Source organism: Pteronotus mesoamericanus, unplaced genomic scaffold (assembly GCF_021234165.1).
Source record: "Pteronotus mesoamericanus isolate MK-2021 breed Mesoamerican mustached bat unplaced genomic scaffold, CSHL_Meso_final contig_202, whole genome shotgun sequence".
NCBI classification, from domain to species: Eukaryota; Metazoa; Chordata; class Mammalia; order Chiroptera; family Mormoopidae; genus Pteronotus; species Pteronotus mesoamericanus.
The window spans coordinates 2352329-2367161 of record NW_026555086.1 but is presented as its reverse complement, the minus strand read 5'-3'; the positions used below and the strand labels follow the sequence as shown (position 1 = coordinate 2367161).

The following is a 14833-nucleotide window of genomic DNA, read 5'->3' as shown; positions in this document are numbered from 1 at the left end:
GTAAAAGGTATCGGAAGACACGTGTAATCTACGAGCCTCAGACTCTTCAGGAAGAGAGACAGGCTGCGGGGCCAGGGGTTCCTGCCGGAGGCACAGGCACCGCTGGGGGAGGCCCTGTGCTAGCGCTCGGGCCGCGGTGGGCTCCCCCGCCCCCAGAGCTCCGACATTCCACTTCCCCAGCCGAGGGCTTGGAGAAAAGCGTGGGTGATTGAGGGTCGCCACATGAGCGCCCAGAATGAGGTACAGCGCCCCCTTCCCAGCCCTTCATTGGGGGTGTCTCTTCCCTCCCCAGGTTCTGGGCATGACCAGAGCCCTCCTCCAGGGGAAGCGGGGCGAGGAGAGGGGAGCCGGCACCAGGGCAGTCACGCGCTGCCATCCTCCTTCCTGAAACCTCCGAGTCACGCGGGAGGCACACAGTACGACAGCTGCCACGACAAAACCCATCACAGTCCGCGTGTCTGCATAGCTTCCTTGAAAGCGGCTTTACTGGCTTCCTGTTTTAAGAGCTTAGGGTTGATTTTAACATCGCTGGAACCTCCTTTGTCCTTCCACCGGAGAGACCTTCATAAAAACTGCGGAAGAAAATTCGCCCACTTCCTGATCCCTAGGAGGACCCGGTGCTCTTCACACGGCACCCCCTCCACCGGATCTCAAGCGGACGCCGGGTAAAGGCCTTATGAAAACGGGAGGCAGCCCCCGCGGTCTCCCGTTTACTCCAAAGGGAATGGGATGTAGACATGTGATCAGAGCCAGCCGGGATCAAAACTTCCACCTCGGTACACGGCACACCGGGGCCCCCCACACGGGCTGCACGCCGACACACGCTGCATCGAAACCGACATGAGGACGCACGTGGGAGCACTTGATGGGGGAGCCCAACAGGGATGCCCGAGGGAAAAGGAAGTGAACAAAGATAATGAGAATTCTTTACCAAAAGAGTTTCTTAATTAAGCAATGTTTTTTAATAGAAAACGAAAACTTAACTGGCAAATCATATTCAAAGGGACGCTTGTTCAACCATGAGCTGCTACAGAAATTTCAGACACTTCCTGGTTGTAACGAATGAGTTGCCTAATGAACGGCCAGGTTAATTAAACACATAATTAAAAAAATAATCAGTTTGTTGTTGCTGCTGCTGTTTTTTTTTACCTGGTTGCCGAAGAGGTTGAATCCATTAATTGCTTCCAGAGCTGCTTTGGCTAAGCCGACGGAGCTGAAAGAGAAAAGGAAATACTTTACAAATCGGACATATCTGGCCACAAAATGAGAACCATTATCTGATGAACAGTCACAAGCAAGTTTCTCCACGAACACTAACCAACAACTTCCGTAAGAAGAAGGATGACTAAGGGATTTCAGTCTGACAGGTCACTGTTTTAATTTTTCTTTTTTATAGGTAGTGATCTGTGGGGGAAAATCTCTCTCAGTTCACCTTGATCTAGACAAACGGTGACCCTCCTGATGGGGGCCGTTTTCAGTCTGGTGTCATTTACAGTCACTACGTCGGGAGGCGGGTGAACTGCAGAGGTGGGCGCGTCCCAGCGACGCCTGCGTGGCTGGACCTAGGGCGGCACCATCAGCTCAGATCCTCAACACAGAGCCGTCCTGCCGTCAACACTGAGCCTTCAAAACCACCTCGCAGGCCATACATTTACCACGGAGCGCGGTTTGAGCTCCCCATTCAAACACTCTTTGGTTCGGGACTAATGAAGTAGGTGTTGTTTTACGTTCACAGGATAAGGGACCACTATACCTCCTTTTTTTTTTTTTCCAGCTACATTCTCTTTGTAACAGAACGGGTTGCTCCTCTGGACTCTCAAATGCCGCAGCCAACGGTGCTGAGGATGGGAGGACCCAAATTTCACTAAAAATATGACAGTCATCTTATAAATATCAACCTTTAAGTCCTTGAGACCTAAAAGCCGGTTTATTATAGTTATTGCAATGTTTTTCTGAAAGCAACCACATATGCCATTAACATCATTTAAAATGAATGATCGGCCGTCACTCCAGCGTGTCTCCAAGGCGCTGTGACTCACGAAGCAGGGTCCCCAGGGGAGCAGGGTCTCCCAGGAGCCCGGGAGAACAGCCAGGCGCCCCCCTCCCTGCAGTGAGGTCCAGCAATCAGCACAAAAAAGCCCTCCGGGCACTTGAACGCACTTGACACTTGAGGGCCACTGTCCTAAGCTATTCACGTCTCCGTGACCTACCTTTTCTACAGGTGTTTCCCAGAGATGTTCTCCAGGAAGCATTATTTGCATTACAGGATAGAAAACAGATGGGAACTGAAAATACCAGTGGGGTCGACAACTTTCCCTATTCCCCTCACTCAGGGCCACGAAGGGCCACAGACGGCGATGTGGAGGCTCAGGAAGAAGGGCCCTCAGGGGTGAAGGAAGAACCCCGGGCCAAGCTGCCCGGTTTCCCTTCTGCTTGCAGGCGTCAGACCGGAGCTGAGGAAGCAACAGCCGGGGAACACCAGGGGGCCGCGCCCTGCCCGTCGTGTGCGTGGGGCCGTCTGGGAAGCAGCAGCAAGGCGCCCCTACCCTCCCCGGCCAGGGAGGCGTTGGTGGAGGCCGACGGGGGAGCGAGGGCCCCCACCCAGACCCCACGTAGTGAGGAGTCTTCATCTAGGGTGTCAACAAACAGCCTGGCCTTCCGTTCCCCCTGGCAGCAAGGAGGTGACGCCCCCGCCACTCCCGGCCCCCGCCAGAGCGGTGTCCGAAAAATACGGCTAGAGCAGAAAATTAAAGTCACATCGTGCCATGGTGTTATGATGCACCCAAAATGTCCCCGTCTCCAAAAAAGCATCACTCATCAAATCTCGGTCCAAAAATACCTCAAGCTGGAGAATAAAGGACAATCAACGGATGTGAACGTGGAGATGCACGTGATGCTAGAATTATCTGACGAAGACTTGAAAGCAGCCATGAGAAAAACGCTTCAATGAGCAATGATGAACATGACAGGGAAAATGGAAAGGCAGCCGGCCTCAGCTCAGAAACGGCACGTGTCAGCAAAGTTTTCACAAGGGAAAAATACGGTAATCAAGATGAAAAGCTCAGCGGACGGCATCAATGGCAGGAGGGAGGAAAGAGAAGAAAGGGCCACGGAATTGGAAGATAAACGCATAGAAATTATCCCACCCAAACAAAAGAGAGAAACAGACTAGAAAAAAACGTAACAAAGGCTCCTCGGGGGCTCGACCATTCATGTCACTGCACTCCTTGCAGGAGGGAAGAAAAAGGGCAAGGCTGAAAAAAAAGGACTTGAAATATTGGCCGAAAACTTCCCAACCAGCAACATGCAAAAAGCAGGTCGATGAAACCCAAAGAGAAACGATAAAAAATATCTATGCCAGGACACATCAGAGCTCCTAAAAACCAAAGACACACAACTCCTTGGAAGGAGCCAGAGAGCGCGCTTGACCTGCAGGGGAAACCACTGAACGAGCCCGAGCTGCTCCGCAGAGCCCAGGAAGGCTCCAATCTGTCGCACGAGAGTTGTCAAGCGTTTCCTGAGAACCTCCCCGACGGAACGTAGCCTGGGCTCGCCGATGCTGACAACGGGGACGCGCTGGAAGTACCGCCGTGCGCCCTCCAAGCCCAGTCCCAAAGGCAGCGCGGCCCACGGGGGGCCAGCCCAGAACCGCCTGCGCGCTGTCAGTGGCCTGTTTGGAGAAACTCAACGCCGGTCTTTGGGCAGAGAGCTCCGGCCAAGGTGCCCATCAGCCAGCCCTACCTGAGAGGGGAGCCTTCCAGGGGACCCCAGCCCCAGCCCCATTCCCAGCAGAGGGCCAGCGCATGAGAGACCCTAACACCCAACCAGCTGGCTCTGCCCAGTCACACCGCAGCCCTGTGAGAACTGACACTAAGAGGTGTTGTTGCATTTGGGGTGGCCCATGTGCAACCACCGGGAACCAGAGGAACCTCCGTGGGGTCCCCAGCTCTATCCTCGCGATCTGCCTCGCGCGTGCCAGCGAACGGCAAACAGCACCCGCCCAGGAACGCCAGCCGGCTGGGGCTGGCAGGCCCCAGCTTTGCCTGCCGACTCCTCTTGCTGAAGAACGTGCTCCCGAGCCCTGGGAGTCCCTGTGAGCCCCCAACGCGCAACCTCTGCGTGCACTGAGCCGAGCAACAGTGCACAGCCTCCGCGCAGGCGCAGTGTTCTTAGGGCCGTGAATAAGGGCTTCAGAAGCGCTGTCCTGGAGGAGGCACACAACGTAGCGGCCCCAGGTTCTGACTCCAACAGTGGCGCAGAAAGACAGCTCAGGGCCGGTGCGGAGACTGTCTCCTACTGAAAGCACCACGAAGGAAGCAGACGCTGTTCCTGGACTGGCACAAATGTTAAATTCTTCCCACTTAATCTTCTTCCCCAGTGCAACCTGGTCAATAATTGGACCAGATTAAAATGTACGAATATGTTAATTACCCACTGTGTATTTAAATCTCTGGCAAAAGCAAGCTATTTAAAAAATGAAACTCATTCCTGAGTGGTGTTGTGTTGTTTTTTTTTTACTGGGAAATAAAACATGTAACGTTCGAATTAAAAATGTTTACTAGCACAAGACTTCCTTTAAAATTATTCTATTCCTAGGTATCGAATGTACATGTACATTAAGTGACTGTTACCAACAGAACATTTGCCACTTTGATTTTTGCCAAGTGTCCCATCACCGCTCATTTAGATGGGCTGAATCTAAAGTGAGATGGCGCTTGCTTGGGAGAGAGTTTGTAATAAAGCGGCTTGTTGTATAAATCAGCACTTTTCAACCAGGTGATTTACAAACCCACCGTGAAATCCCAAAATTAACTGGCAAACGTGGGAACTAAATTCACAGTCTCCTGCTTATTAACGCTCCGCCTTCACTCCCTGAGCTACCCCCTCCGCTTGCTCCAAGAAGGAGGGCTTCGGAGAACTGCGGCTGTAACGGGCGCTACGGACTGTTCGGTGTGGCACACACACACACAAGGAGGCGGAAGAGACGGCTGCTTCTGTCGTAGCTCAAAGACCGGACAGCAAAACGGGCTGAAGGCTAGGCAGTTCCTAACAACAGGCCCTGGACGGAATGCAGCGGCCACTGAAAGCACCCTCCGCCGGTGAGGTGGTGCGGCGCTGCTTACTCAGCTGATAGGTTCGTGACGGCTCTTCGTATTGCAAAAGCCAAGAGAATAGAACAGACAGCCATTTAAAAAAAATAAACCTTGAAAAATCAGGTTTAAACTCTCTTTGCGTCTACAGTGTTTATGTTGCAAACACAAGACTTCACATAATAAAATGTGAAATTATGCTGTTAAATGTAAAGTTCTGTTTAGCAGGTCATATTTCAGAAATGTTTCCTTCCAGTTGGGCACATCCCCATTATTAGTGCATTAAGTACCATTTTCCTATTTGCTTCCCAACAGCCAAAAACTTCAAAGTTAGGTTTGGAATTCAACTCACATTTTACAGAAGACTCACCTCTTTTCCAGAACAAAGAGCCTGGGTTTAAAGGGAGCCCTAAGGAACAGCAGTTCCCTTATATTAGTTACGTGAGGGAAATATAAAGATTAAAATACTGAAATCCCTCTTGGAGCAGCTGAGATCACTTGGATCTGTAATTCTGGGGGTTAAGCACTACTGTAACAATAAATAGGTACCAAAATGAGATACAGGGAGGCAATGTAACTAATCAAATAAATTTTAGCCAACCAGGAAGCCAGGGGAGCAGAGAACAGCTGTTAGAGAAATGTTTTAAGAAGATCAGGGCACGCCGAGCACACCCGGGTACAGGAGCCCTGGCCAGGGCGAGGCTGCTGCTAGAACGGGGTTCAGCGAGGTGCAACGAGGTCGCCTTTCAGGGAAAAGGCTCTGAGTTTAACTAAGAAATACCCCATAATTCAGGAACTTGAACTGGAGGGAAACAGGCGCCTGGGGCTGGAGCAGGGGCAGGTGGGCAGGGCCAGGGGCTGAGCCAGGCAGGCAGGGCTGGGCACGCTGCCCAGGGGGACGCTCTCCTCAGCGCAAGGGGCCCAGCGGGTCCGCTTGGGAAAACCTCAGGACACCAGGCACCCGTCACAGCAGAAACCACTGCACAGGGCTGGCCGGGTGGGCCACACACTGCAGTCAGAGGGCCTCTGAGCGCGGCTGCGGAAGAGCTGGCCCCTGGCTTCAGAACGCTGCGAAGTTCGGGGGCCCCAGCGCGGCTTGCTTCTTCGGTCAGAGTGCAGCTGCGGGGGAATGGGCCCGGGGGACAGGGAAAGGGACGCTGACCACGCCAGCCACGCTGGCCGCATCCCTGAGCACACCAAGGTGAGGGTCAGACCCGCTCTGCTCCCCCTGGAGCGCCCGCTACGGACTGAGCAGCGCGCACACGCCGGGTGGAGGGCACAGGAGCCCGCGGCGCCCTTGGAGCCGGAACTGGCGCGCGGTTTCAGGGCGTGTGAGATGGAGGGCGCAGCGTAAGGACAGTCCTCGGACTAAGAGTTGTGACTTAATCTCTAGCTGGTGGTGGCTCTCCATCCAGCACCCAGGACCCCCGCCCCCGTCACTGCACCCAGGGGTGCCAGCTCCTCCTGCACCTTCACACCGAACTGAACTTTCTTCCAGATTATTTCTCTGCTTCCCTGACCCCTTCGCCTCCGGGCACCCAAGTGACACATCCAAAACGCGCCGTGGAGAGCTGGGCTTGAAACATTTCAGAAAATACGTTTAAAAGTTATTTTGGGGAATCGAAAATTGTTTTACTATGGAAAATCAGAAGAAAAATGTTAAACGGATAAAACCCATCATTCAAATCGAAATGACAAACTTCATTTCCCATCCATGTGCACTGAATTGCTTGCTAAAACTAAGACTGATTGTGCATGCAAAGGGTTGCGAAGAACATCCCAGGATGCCCTCCCAGGCCTTGAAATGAAACCTTCATGCGTCGGTGTCAGGGCTGGCGCCTGGCTCACGGGAAAACAACCTGCAGCCTCTGTTGTTTTTCACTAGGGACCTTCCCACGCCCTCATTTTCTAGCGTTAATGGCAACTTTTACCCAAGGTTCTCGCTGAGTTGACAGGAGGTCCTCGAATAGCATCACTTCATTCGATGCTGCTGCAACACAACACTGCGGAGGAAGAAACCTCGGTCCCCAGCGGCAACGGGCGCTTGCACATCTCCCTACGTGCGCGCACCCCAGCCCCTCCCACACCCTGCAGGTGTGCACGCTGGCGCCCGGCACGTCCACGCTGTCCCAGGCTGGGGCGTAGGCGCGCGTGCCCGCCCTGCAGCGGAGGGCGCCCTGTCTGGGGCGGGGGCCGCCTTGCGCCCCGGAATAAAGCAAGCAGGCTGGAAGGTGCTTCTCTGACTTATTTTTTTAAGTCTGTTTTAAATGTATGTACAGCTCACATTTAATGTTTTAACATTAGACGTGCTTGGGGTCCTTACTTAGGAGTTCGGTGGCATGTCCGGGACCAGAAACACGCCACAGGAACTCACCTCCCGTTCAGACCAAGGGGCCGAGGGCGCCACGGGCGAGGCAGGGCACCCCCATCCTTGGGGTCTGTTTCCGAGAAGCCGCGGCCGACGTTGAGGGAGGACGTACTGCACTACAGTTTCCACCAACGAAACGCCCTCCTGCAGCCGTTCCCACCGGCAGCGCCGCCAGTGCCCTCGCGCGGGCACAGCCTCAACGGTGTCTGAAGGGCAGAGCGGGGCCGGGTAGAAGGCCCGCTTTTCACAGTCACCTTGTCTAGTCAAGTCCACCTTTTCTCTTGTAATATGACTGATATTCTGGAGTGTTGAGAACCTCACGGCTAAAATCTAACATTATCTCCCTATTTCTTTTTTATTTGCGAGAATTTATTTAATGTCCGAACTGAACTTTCCTCTAAATTATTTCTCTGCTTCACGGCCTCCTTCAGCGATTGCTACTGTTCTGCTCCATCGTGTAGAAATGCCCCATGTGAGTCACAAAACTTACAGAAGAGTGTTTTTATGTTAGTTAACTGGCAGTAATCGGGTCCTTTTTGTTTCAGGCTTTGTTATTAACACACCTGAAGTGTGTGCGTGCGCTGCGTTCCAGGGCTTAGTTATGCCAAGTGTTCAAGTGCTGCATATATATAAATACATACACACACGTTAACACACAGGTGGGTTAATGAGATCACTGCAACCACTGTATGAAGTAGAAACCACTGTCCACTTCACTTTGCAGACGAGGACACTGGGGCATTAGAGACCTTACACAGCGGGTGAGCTGGAGCCGTTCCGTGTTCACTAAATATCTTACATCAGCTTAATTTTTTCTGTGATTGGTCCTTCTAGTCAAAAAAGTGCAGAGCGGCAGCTTCCTCTTCATGGGTGCTTCCTAACCTGTCTTTTACTCCATTGAAGTCTCAATGGTCTACGCTGACCTACAGCTCAGGGCCTTTAAATTCCTAAACCGTTCAGTGTGCAGCGGACAGGACTCGCTAGGCTACACTTTTTAGTTAGAGGCCCTCCCGGCGCCGGCTGAGAACGCCTGAAAGGAGCAGGGAGGCACTCACGCCCTCTCTGCACCCCAAGGGGGAAGGGGCCCCGTCACTGAGGACCGTCCACCCTCCGCCACTGCCCTGCATTCAGACCCACTGAACCCCAGCGCAGGAGGCTGGCTGCCCGCTTCCGGGAAACAAGGCGAGTCAAGTTGAGCGTGAAGGTGGGAGCACCTCCGGGCACAGCAGCCAGCCCCGCGCCCGGAGCTGCGGTGGACGCGGCCTTGCCGAGGCTCCTGCGCAGGCAGAGCGGGCACAGCCCAGCTGGGCAGAAGGGCCAGTCCTGCGTGGGCGGGGGCGGGGGGGGGGGCGAGGCGGCTCTGACGCTGGGAGGCCGGGACAGACACCTGCTCCCCACCCCCGCCCTCCCGCTCCTGCATCTGCACAGGGCCCCACACTGAGCCGGCTGCTTCCCTTTAATTTTAAGAGATGGAAATTAACATGGAAACGGCAGCACCAATCTGATACTCTGATTTTTATTCATATTCAAATTCACACATTTAAATTTTTTAAAAAACTCAGAAATCAGCGAATTACCTCGAGTGCAGCTCTGTGCTGCCATTGTTGTACTTGCTTCCTCTTTCCCAGACACCAAAGTCAGGCACTCGGTAAACTCTTTCAACACAAAATACCAGGTTCTGGATAAAAGAGACCTGAAAGAAAGCAGTGAAACACAAGGGCACGTGAGTAACACATGTTTAGAGAGTGACCAGCACAATGAGACGCCATTTGAAACCCAAGCGCAGACTTGCCTACGAGCCCCTTTGCAACGTGCTGAGACCCCCATGTGGATGGCGTCCCTGCGAGCACCGTGTCCCGCCGGGCTGTCCCCACACGAAGCCTGACGTGAGGCCCTACCGTCACACTACCTAGAAATGGGCTTGAAACCTTTTGGATGTGGCCGCCAAGATTCTCCAAGGACGTGTCTCTTACCTGAGGGCCGCGTCTCAAAAATTAAGAAAAATACAAAGCACTGCTGGACGGTGGATATTTGGAATCTAAAATGTCCACATGAAATGTGAAGTAAGGCTAAAACTTGGGCAATAAAAAGGCATTTCTCACTCCTGCAGCGAGCCAGCCCGCGCTGGGTCCGCCGGGGGTCCTGCCTCTACCACGCCGGGAATCTAACCCCCCTCCAGCCTTCGAGGGGCAGCAGCCACCGTTCTCAGGAGCTCTGAGCTGGCGGGCGGCGGCTGCTGCAGACAGCAGGCCAGGAGCCGCGGGGCTTCCAGGGGACACTTTAGAGGCTCAATGCAATTCACACTGACAGAAGCGACGGTGAAAGCAAAGATCAGGATTAGTGCTTCCTCAGGGCGAGCGTGTTGCTTTAACAAAGGCGCTGTCTGGCGCAGGCTGCAGGGCGGGGCTGCGGGCTCACCTGAGCCATCGCCTGGGTCAGGGCGCCACACGGGGCCGCTGCATGTGGACGCAAGTGCCCTCTACCTCAGCCCTCCACCCACGGGTTGGTGGGACGGTTCAAGGCTGTGGTGTCCGAGAGGAAAAGATCCTATGTCAAAAGGCACTTCGTCCCTGGGAAGCCCCTGACTTGGCCCCTGCGGGCCCCCGAGTCCCAAGGCAGGAGCAGCTGCGCAGCCTGCGTCCCCCGCCCCGCCCCCCACCCCCCGCCGTGTTTCATTGTTCCAGGATTTTAAGTGTGCGTGGGGGCGGCTTTCTGGTACTGGCTACATAAAAAGTGTATATAAAAATACCAAAACTGCTTCAGTGTAGCTAAGCCATATAAAACAGCAACGTTTGAAGCATATCATAGTTACAAAAAACATCAGTTGGCGAATGAAGATTTAAAATGAGCTATATTGAGAAAGCAAAAAATAAGTATTAAAAGTTGAACATCAAAATAAAATACCAAACAAAACAAAGCCACGGTCAATGAGGGCAGCGGTGCCGGGAGGCCACGTGCACTGGTCACAAAGCTGCTACTTCCTGCAAAGGGTCCTCCCAGCGCTCGGGGCTCGACCGCCCTACCACCCGACCGCGCCCCCCCTGCCGGGGCGGGGGCGGGGCCTCTGGGGGAAGACCCGAACATCTAAATGGGCTGTTCGGGGGGCCCTCACCCCCCAGTGAGTCACACTTCTTTCATCTGCCTTCTATTTAGGAGGCTGCTTAAGGCTGGTCTGAAATAGGGGTGCCCCACCCCTCCCCACCCCAAAATATTCAGATAACAATATTGGGCAATATTACTAAAACTGAGAACCTGGATGAAATGAAAACAAGTCGCTTCTTCGGGGAATCAAACAGAAGAAGCCTCAGTGGTCATTACTGATCTCTCCACGTCGTCATTTCTCCTGTGTTACTTCCCCCTTCCTAAGCGGGCTTTACCTGCTGCGATCACAAGACACAGCCGGAGGGCCTGCGGCCTGCCGACGACCCTGGCAGTGGGCATGTGACCGCACTGTCCCTGGCTGTGTCCCGGGACAGGAAGTGCAGCCAGCGCACCTCCCCTGTGGGGACTGCGCTCCGCAGGGGCGCGGCGCGAGGCGAGTGGGCAGGGCGCCTGTGTGTGTTCAGGAGCTGCCGCCAGGCGCAGAAATACTCTGCGAGTCAGGGAGACTCAGTCCAGATTCCCCACTAGGAGGAGAACACAGTATCGATCGCAGCAAAGACTCGGGAGCCCTACTGAGAGGCCCCGCAAATAAAAAAATACAGTGTGATGAAAGTATCTTTCCACTTTCAAAATACAAATAGGAATGATGGGGAAAGAGCATTAGAACAGAAAATCCGCAGATGCTATTTTACTTTCATTGCTACTATAATTTTCTGAAAGTCAGTCATTTCAGATCACCTTGAACAGAGCCCGGCTAGGAGGACAGTTTTATAATTTGCTATCTATTTGTTCATTTTCAAAGTGCTTGGCATTGGAAAACCTAAAGACTTTGTGCTCCAATATCCCAAATCCAGTATCTGATTATAGGAATTGAAGAACAGCCCATTTTTTAAATGAAACCGAAAGGAAGTGTTCAAAGGGGAAGAGCAGCACCGGCGCCGGGGGTGGGAGGCTGCAGAGCACAGGCGGTTGCGGGGGGGTGCCCACCTCGTCCGTGTTGTAGACGATCTGCAGGCCGGAGGACGTCATCTCCACCAGGTAGAGCAGGTATAGGGACACGGCGTTGATCTGGGAACGAGCAGCCGGGCCGAGGTTAAAGGGCACAAACACACCTACTCCGTTACAAACTTAAATGCCAAAGGAAAGTTACACATCGTTTGCCCCCACCCTGGCCTGTAAACACCAGTCCCCTTCCTGCGGTGCGACACAGGGGCTGCAGGCTGGGTCCCTAACGAAGCCCCAGCTTCGGGCGTGAGGCTCCCCGGTCCTGCGGGTCCCGGGACGGGCGGCACCTGACATCAGGGGAGGCCACGCTCCTGCGGCGGGGCTTTGGGCAGGTGTCTCCATGGCAATTTTTTTCAAAGACCTATTTTTGGACTCGGGGCTAAAACTCCCCCGCCCTGGTTGGTCCTGCCCCCGAGGCGGCCGCACCAGGTCAGCGGTGTCCAGCAGGACACAGGGACCCAGCCGCGCCACAGACCGCAGGCGTCGCGGAGGCGGCCTTCTCCTCCGACCGTGAGGGGCACGAGCGCAACGGCAGGCGCGTGCTAATTCTAATGAATGGTACACGGCACAGGATTTAAAGTCCATCTATGGACAAATGAGTTTTAAAGCAAATGGGTTTTCTCCTTTTAGTTTATTAGTCTATGAAAGATGGACATTATATGATCTAAACAAAAAAAAAATGAAGACAATAATATTCAAAAGAAGATTCTCACCGAACCCTGAATGGACTAAGTTATTTCCAGCCAACACACAGTGAAAGACAAACACTGGGACACGCACGAACCTTGACAACACCGCAGGCAGTGGAAGCAGCCGCTGAGACGCCCACCCACCGTGGGGGTCCATTTAAATGGGACGTACAGGGCAGGCAGGTGCGCAGAAATGGGGCCGGCCGCAGCCGCGCCGGGGCTCTCCTGCACCCGGGGCGCCCCCGGGGGCTCCTGGCCCCATGGCCCCCAAAGCCCAGCAGGTGGCAGAGGCTCCTCCAGATCCAACAGGCCACACAGGGGGCACGAGATTCTGGTTTTAGGTGCTTTAGAACGACATGAACTTCTGGGTGCCCTTTCGCTGAACGTGGCGGAGAAGGGCCTCCCCTGCCACCAGGCGCCCCTGTTCCCAGATGGCGCTGACACCGGCCGGTCAGGGACGGCCTCAGAGAGGTTGCTGTCCTGCAGGCCGCCGTTCGGGGCCGCACCTCCAGGAGCTCTTGGCTCCGACTTCTGGGGGGAAACTACCAGTGAATGGCACACTGCAAAGGGCCTGCCCAGTAGCTGGGTGAGCAGCCTTTACTGAACACCTGCTGTGTGGCTGGCTCTGAGCTTACGTTCTGGGACACAAAAATAAATGTGTCACTAACTTGTGAAAACCCTATTTCGGGTAGTAAACATGCCTGTCAAAGCCAAAGGTGCATAAAACCTAATTACATGATAATTACAGAGAGAAGGTTGAGGAACGACATATCCGTGTATCAGTTTCAAATAAGTGTAAGAGCTTCTCTATCAAAATGGGGGCACCGCACTGTGTTTGGAAGAGTCATACTAAAGTAAGGCATTCCTGGTCACTAGGAAGAGAGGAACTATAAAAAGAAGAGAGTCGTATTTTAGTAAGAAATAACGACTAATGGGAATTCTGTCCCGAGGGTCGCAGAACAAAGCGAGCAGGAAGAACTGCCGTGGATGATGAGCGCCTGTTCAGTTCCTGTGTCCCAGAAACAAGGTCACACGGCGCCCACTTGAGAGCTGTGCAAATGTGAGAGAAAAAAGCAAAAGCCAAGCCCAAAGCCCTACAGTGCCTTCTTAGCACAGGCATAAAATTTAATATATGAAATGACAAAACGTACAGACTCAGGGTGCCTTCCGGGCTCCCATTCCAGCAATGTGTTTCCCGCTTTACTGAACACAGGCCCGTGAAAACGAACCGCCGGGGACAGGAGCTCCTGAGCGGCCGCGACAGCACAGCCGCTGGTCTTCCGCCCCCTGCTCCTGAGCACCGGGGCCCTCCCCAAGTGACAGCGAGCGCGCGCCTCTGTCCCCGCGGGCCCTACTGGACAGCCCTCACGCAGCCCTTGGGCCGGGGAGCCAGCCAGGTTTGACCGTCGGCCACGATCATGAACTCAGCCCAGGAGGCGAGCGTTTCATTCCCTGCCTCACGGTTGGCTTCCCACTTCTCTTTGGAAAAGTCTGTGACATCTACTTTGTAAACCTTGTAAATCGCCGTGGGGGGCACTCAAGAGGACCCCTGTGATCCCCGCATACCTGCAGGTGGCCGTACTCCTCATAGGACAGCACCTCGTCGCCCGTGCGCGCATGGAAGACAGAGTGCAGACACGTGGTCGGGCGCGGGTCTTGCTTAAACTGCTGGACCTGGGGGCCAACACAAAATTACATAACGCTCGTTATTCGCCTCCTCGCCCAGGATTGGAGATTATGAAGTTACTTCTCAGGAACCTTTCGAATGAAGGAAGTTCTGCAGAGCATAGGAGTAGACAGAACAAAGCCGAAATGTCACCTTCTCCTAAAAACACTAAGCAGACAGAGCTCGTACGTACTAACTCAGAAGCATCAACATGGCCATTGAACACTTAACTGTTACTTCACAAACTCAGCAACGTGAGTGTGACAGGGAGCGCATCGACGTGGCAACAATGGCTTTCACAATGTTTTGCATCTTATCTCAGAGTCGAATAAGGGTTCCGCTCTGTGGGGCAGGGTCCCCGGCGGCCCCCCGCCCCCGCCCGGCACCGGTAGCGCTCCCATGATGCAGAGAGCAGGGCTCCAGGCCACGGCCTAAGCCAGCCGGAGCCGGGAACCTCCCGCCGCCTCCTCCCTGCGGTCACTAAGAGCGCCCTGTGCTCCCACCGGCGCGCCTGCGCCAGCCCTCCTGCCTGCACGCTCGTTGCGGGCAGCAGTTCCCAGGGCTCGTAGCCCGTGCCTTTGCTTGCTCATCGGACATAGCATTCAGCCATTTTAGAATACGACCAAATGCTAAATGCTCTAACGCAGGCCCAAGGACCACAAAACCCATCTCCCCGTTCAACAGGGCAGACGTTTGCTGGTCCCAACTGTGCGCCAAGCGCAGGGGCCCCGGAGGCAGGAGAGTCAGGAGCGAGAGCGAGCCGAGCGGCACGATTCCGTGTGCAGGCGGCAGCGCGGCCTCCTGTCTCTGAAAGGGCGGGAGTGCGACAGCGCCGGGCCGCGCTCCGCTGCGGTGCGGTGACGTGACGTGACGTGACGTGACGGCGCGCAGCCACGGGCCCCTCCCCACCGCC

At 54.4% G+C, this 14833-nt stretch overlaps 1 protein-coding gene across 3 annotated transcripts in view; it reads right to left on the bottom strand.

The window, feature by feature from the left end:
* The window catches only part of PHKB (phosphorylase kinase regulatory subunit beta), a 92594-nt gene that overhangs the window by 50050 nt on the left and 27711 nt on the right, over positions 1-14833 (bottom strand). For all 3 annotated transcript variants that reach the window (XM_054570306.1, XM_054570305.1, XM_054570307.1), the window contains exons 5-8: positions 13821-13928; positions 11548-11628; positions 9036-9151; positions 1150-1213 (exon numbers count right to left, since the gene is read on the bottom strand). In XM_054570306.1, the coding sequence (XP_054426281.1) occupies positions 1150-1213; positions 9036-9151; positions 11548-11628; positions 13821-13928 (369 nt within the window). The remainder of the gene's footprint in view (positions 1-1149; positions 1214-9035; positions 9152-11547; positions 11629-13820; positions 13929-14833) is intronic.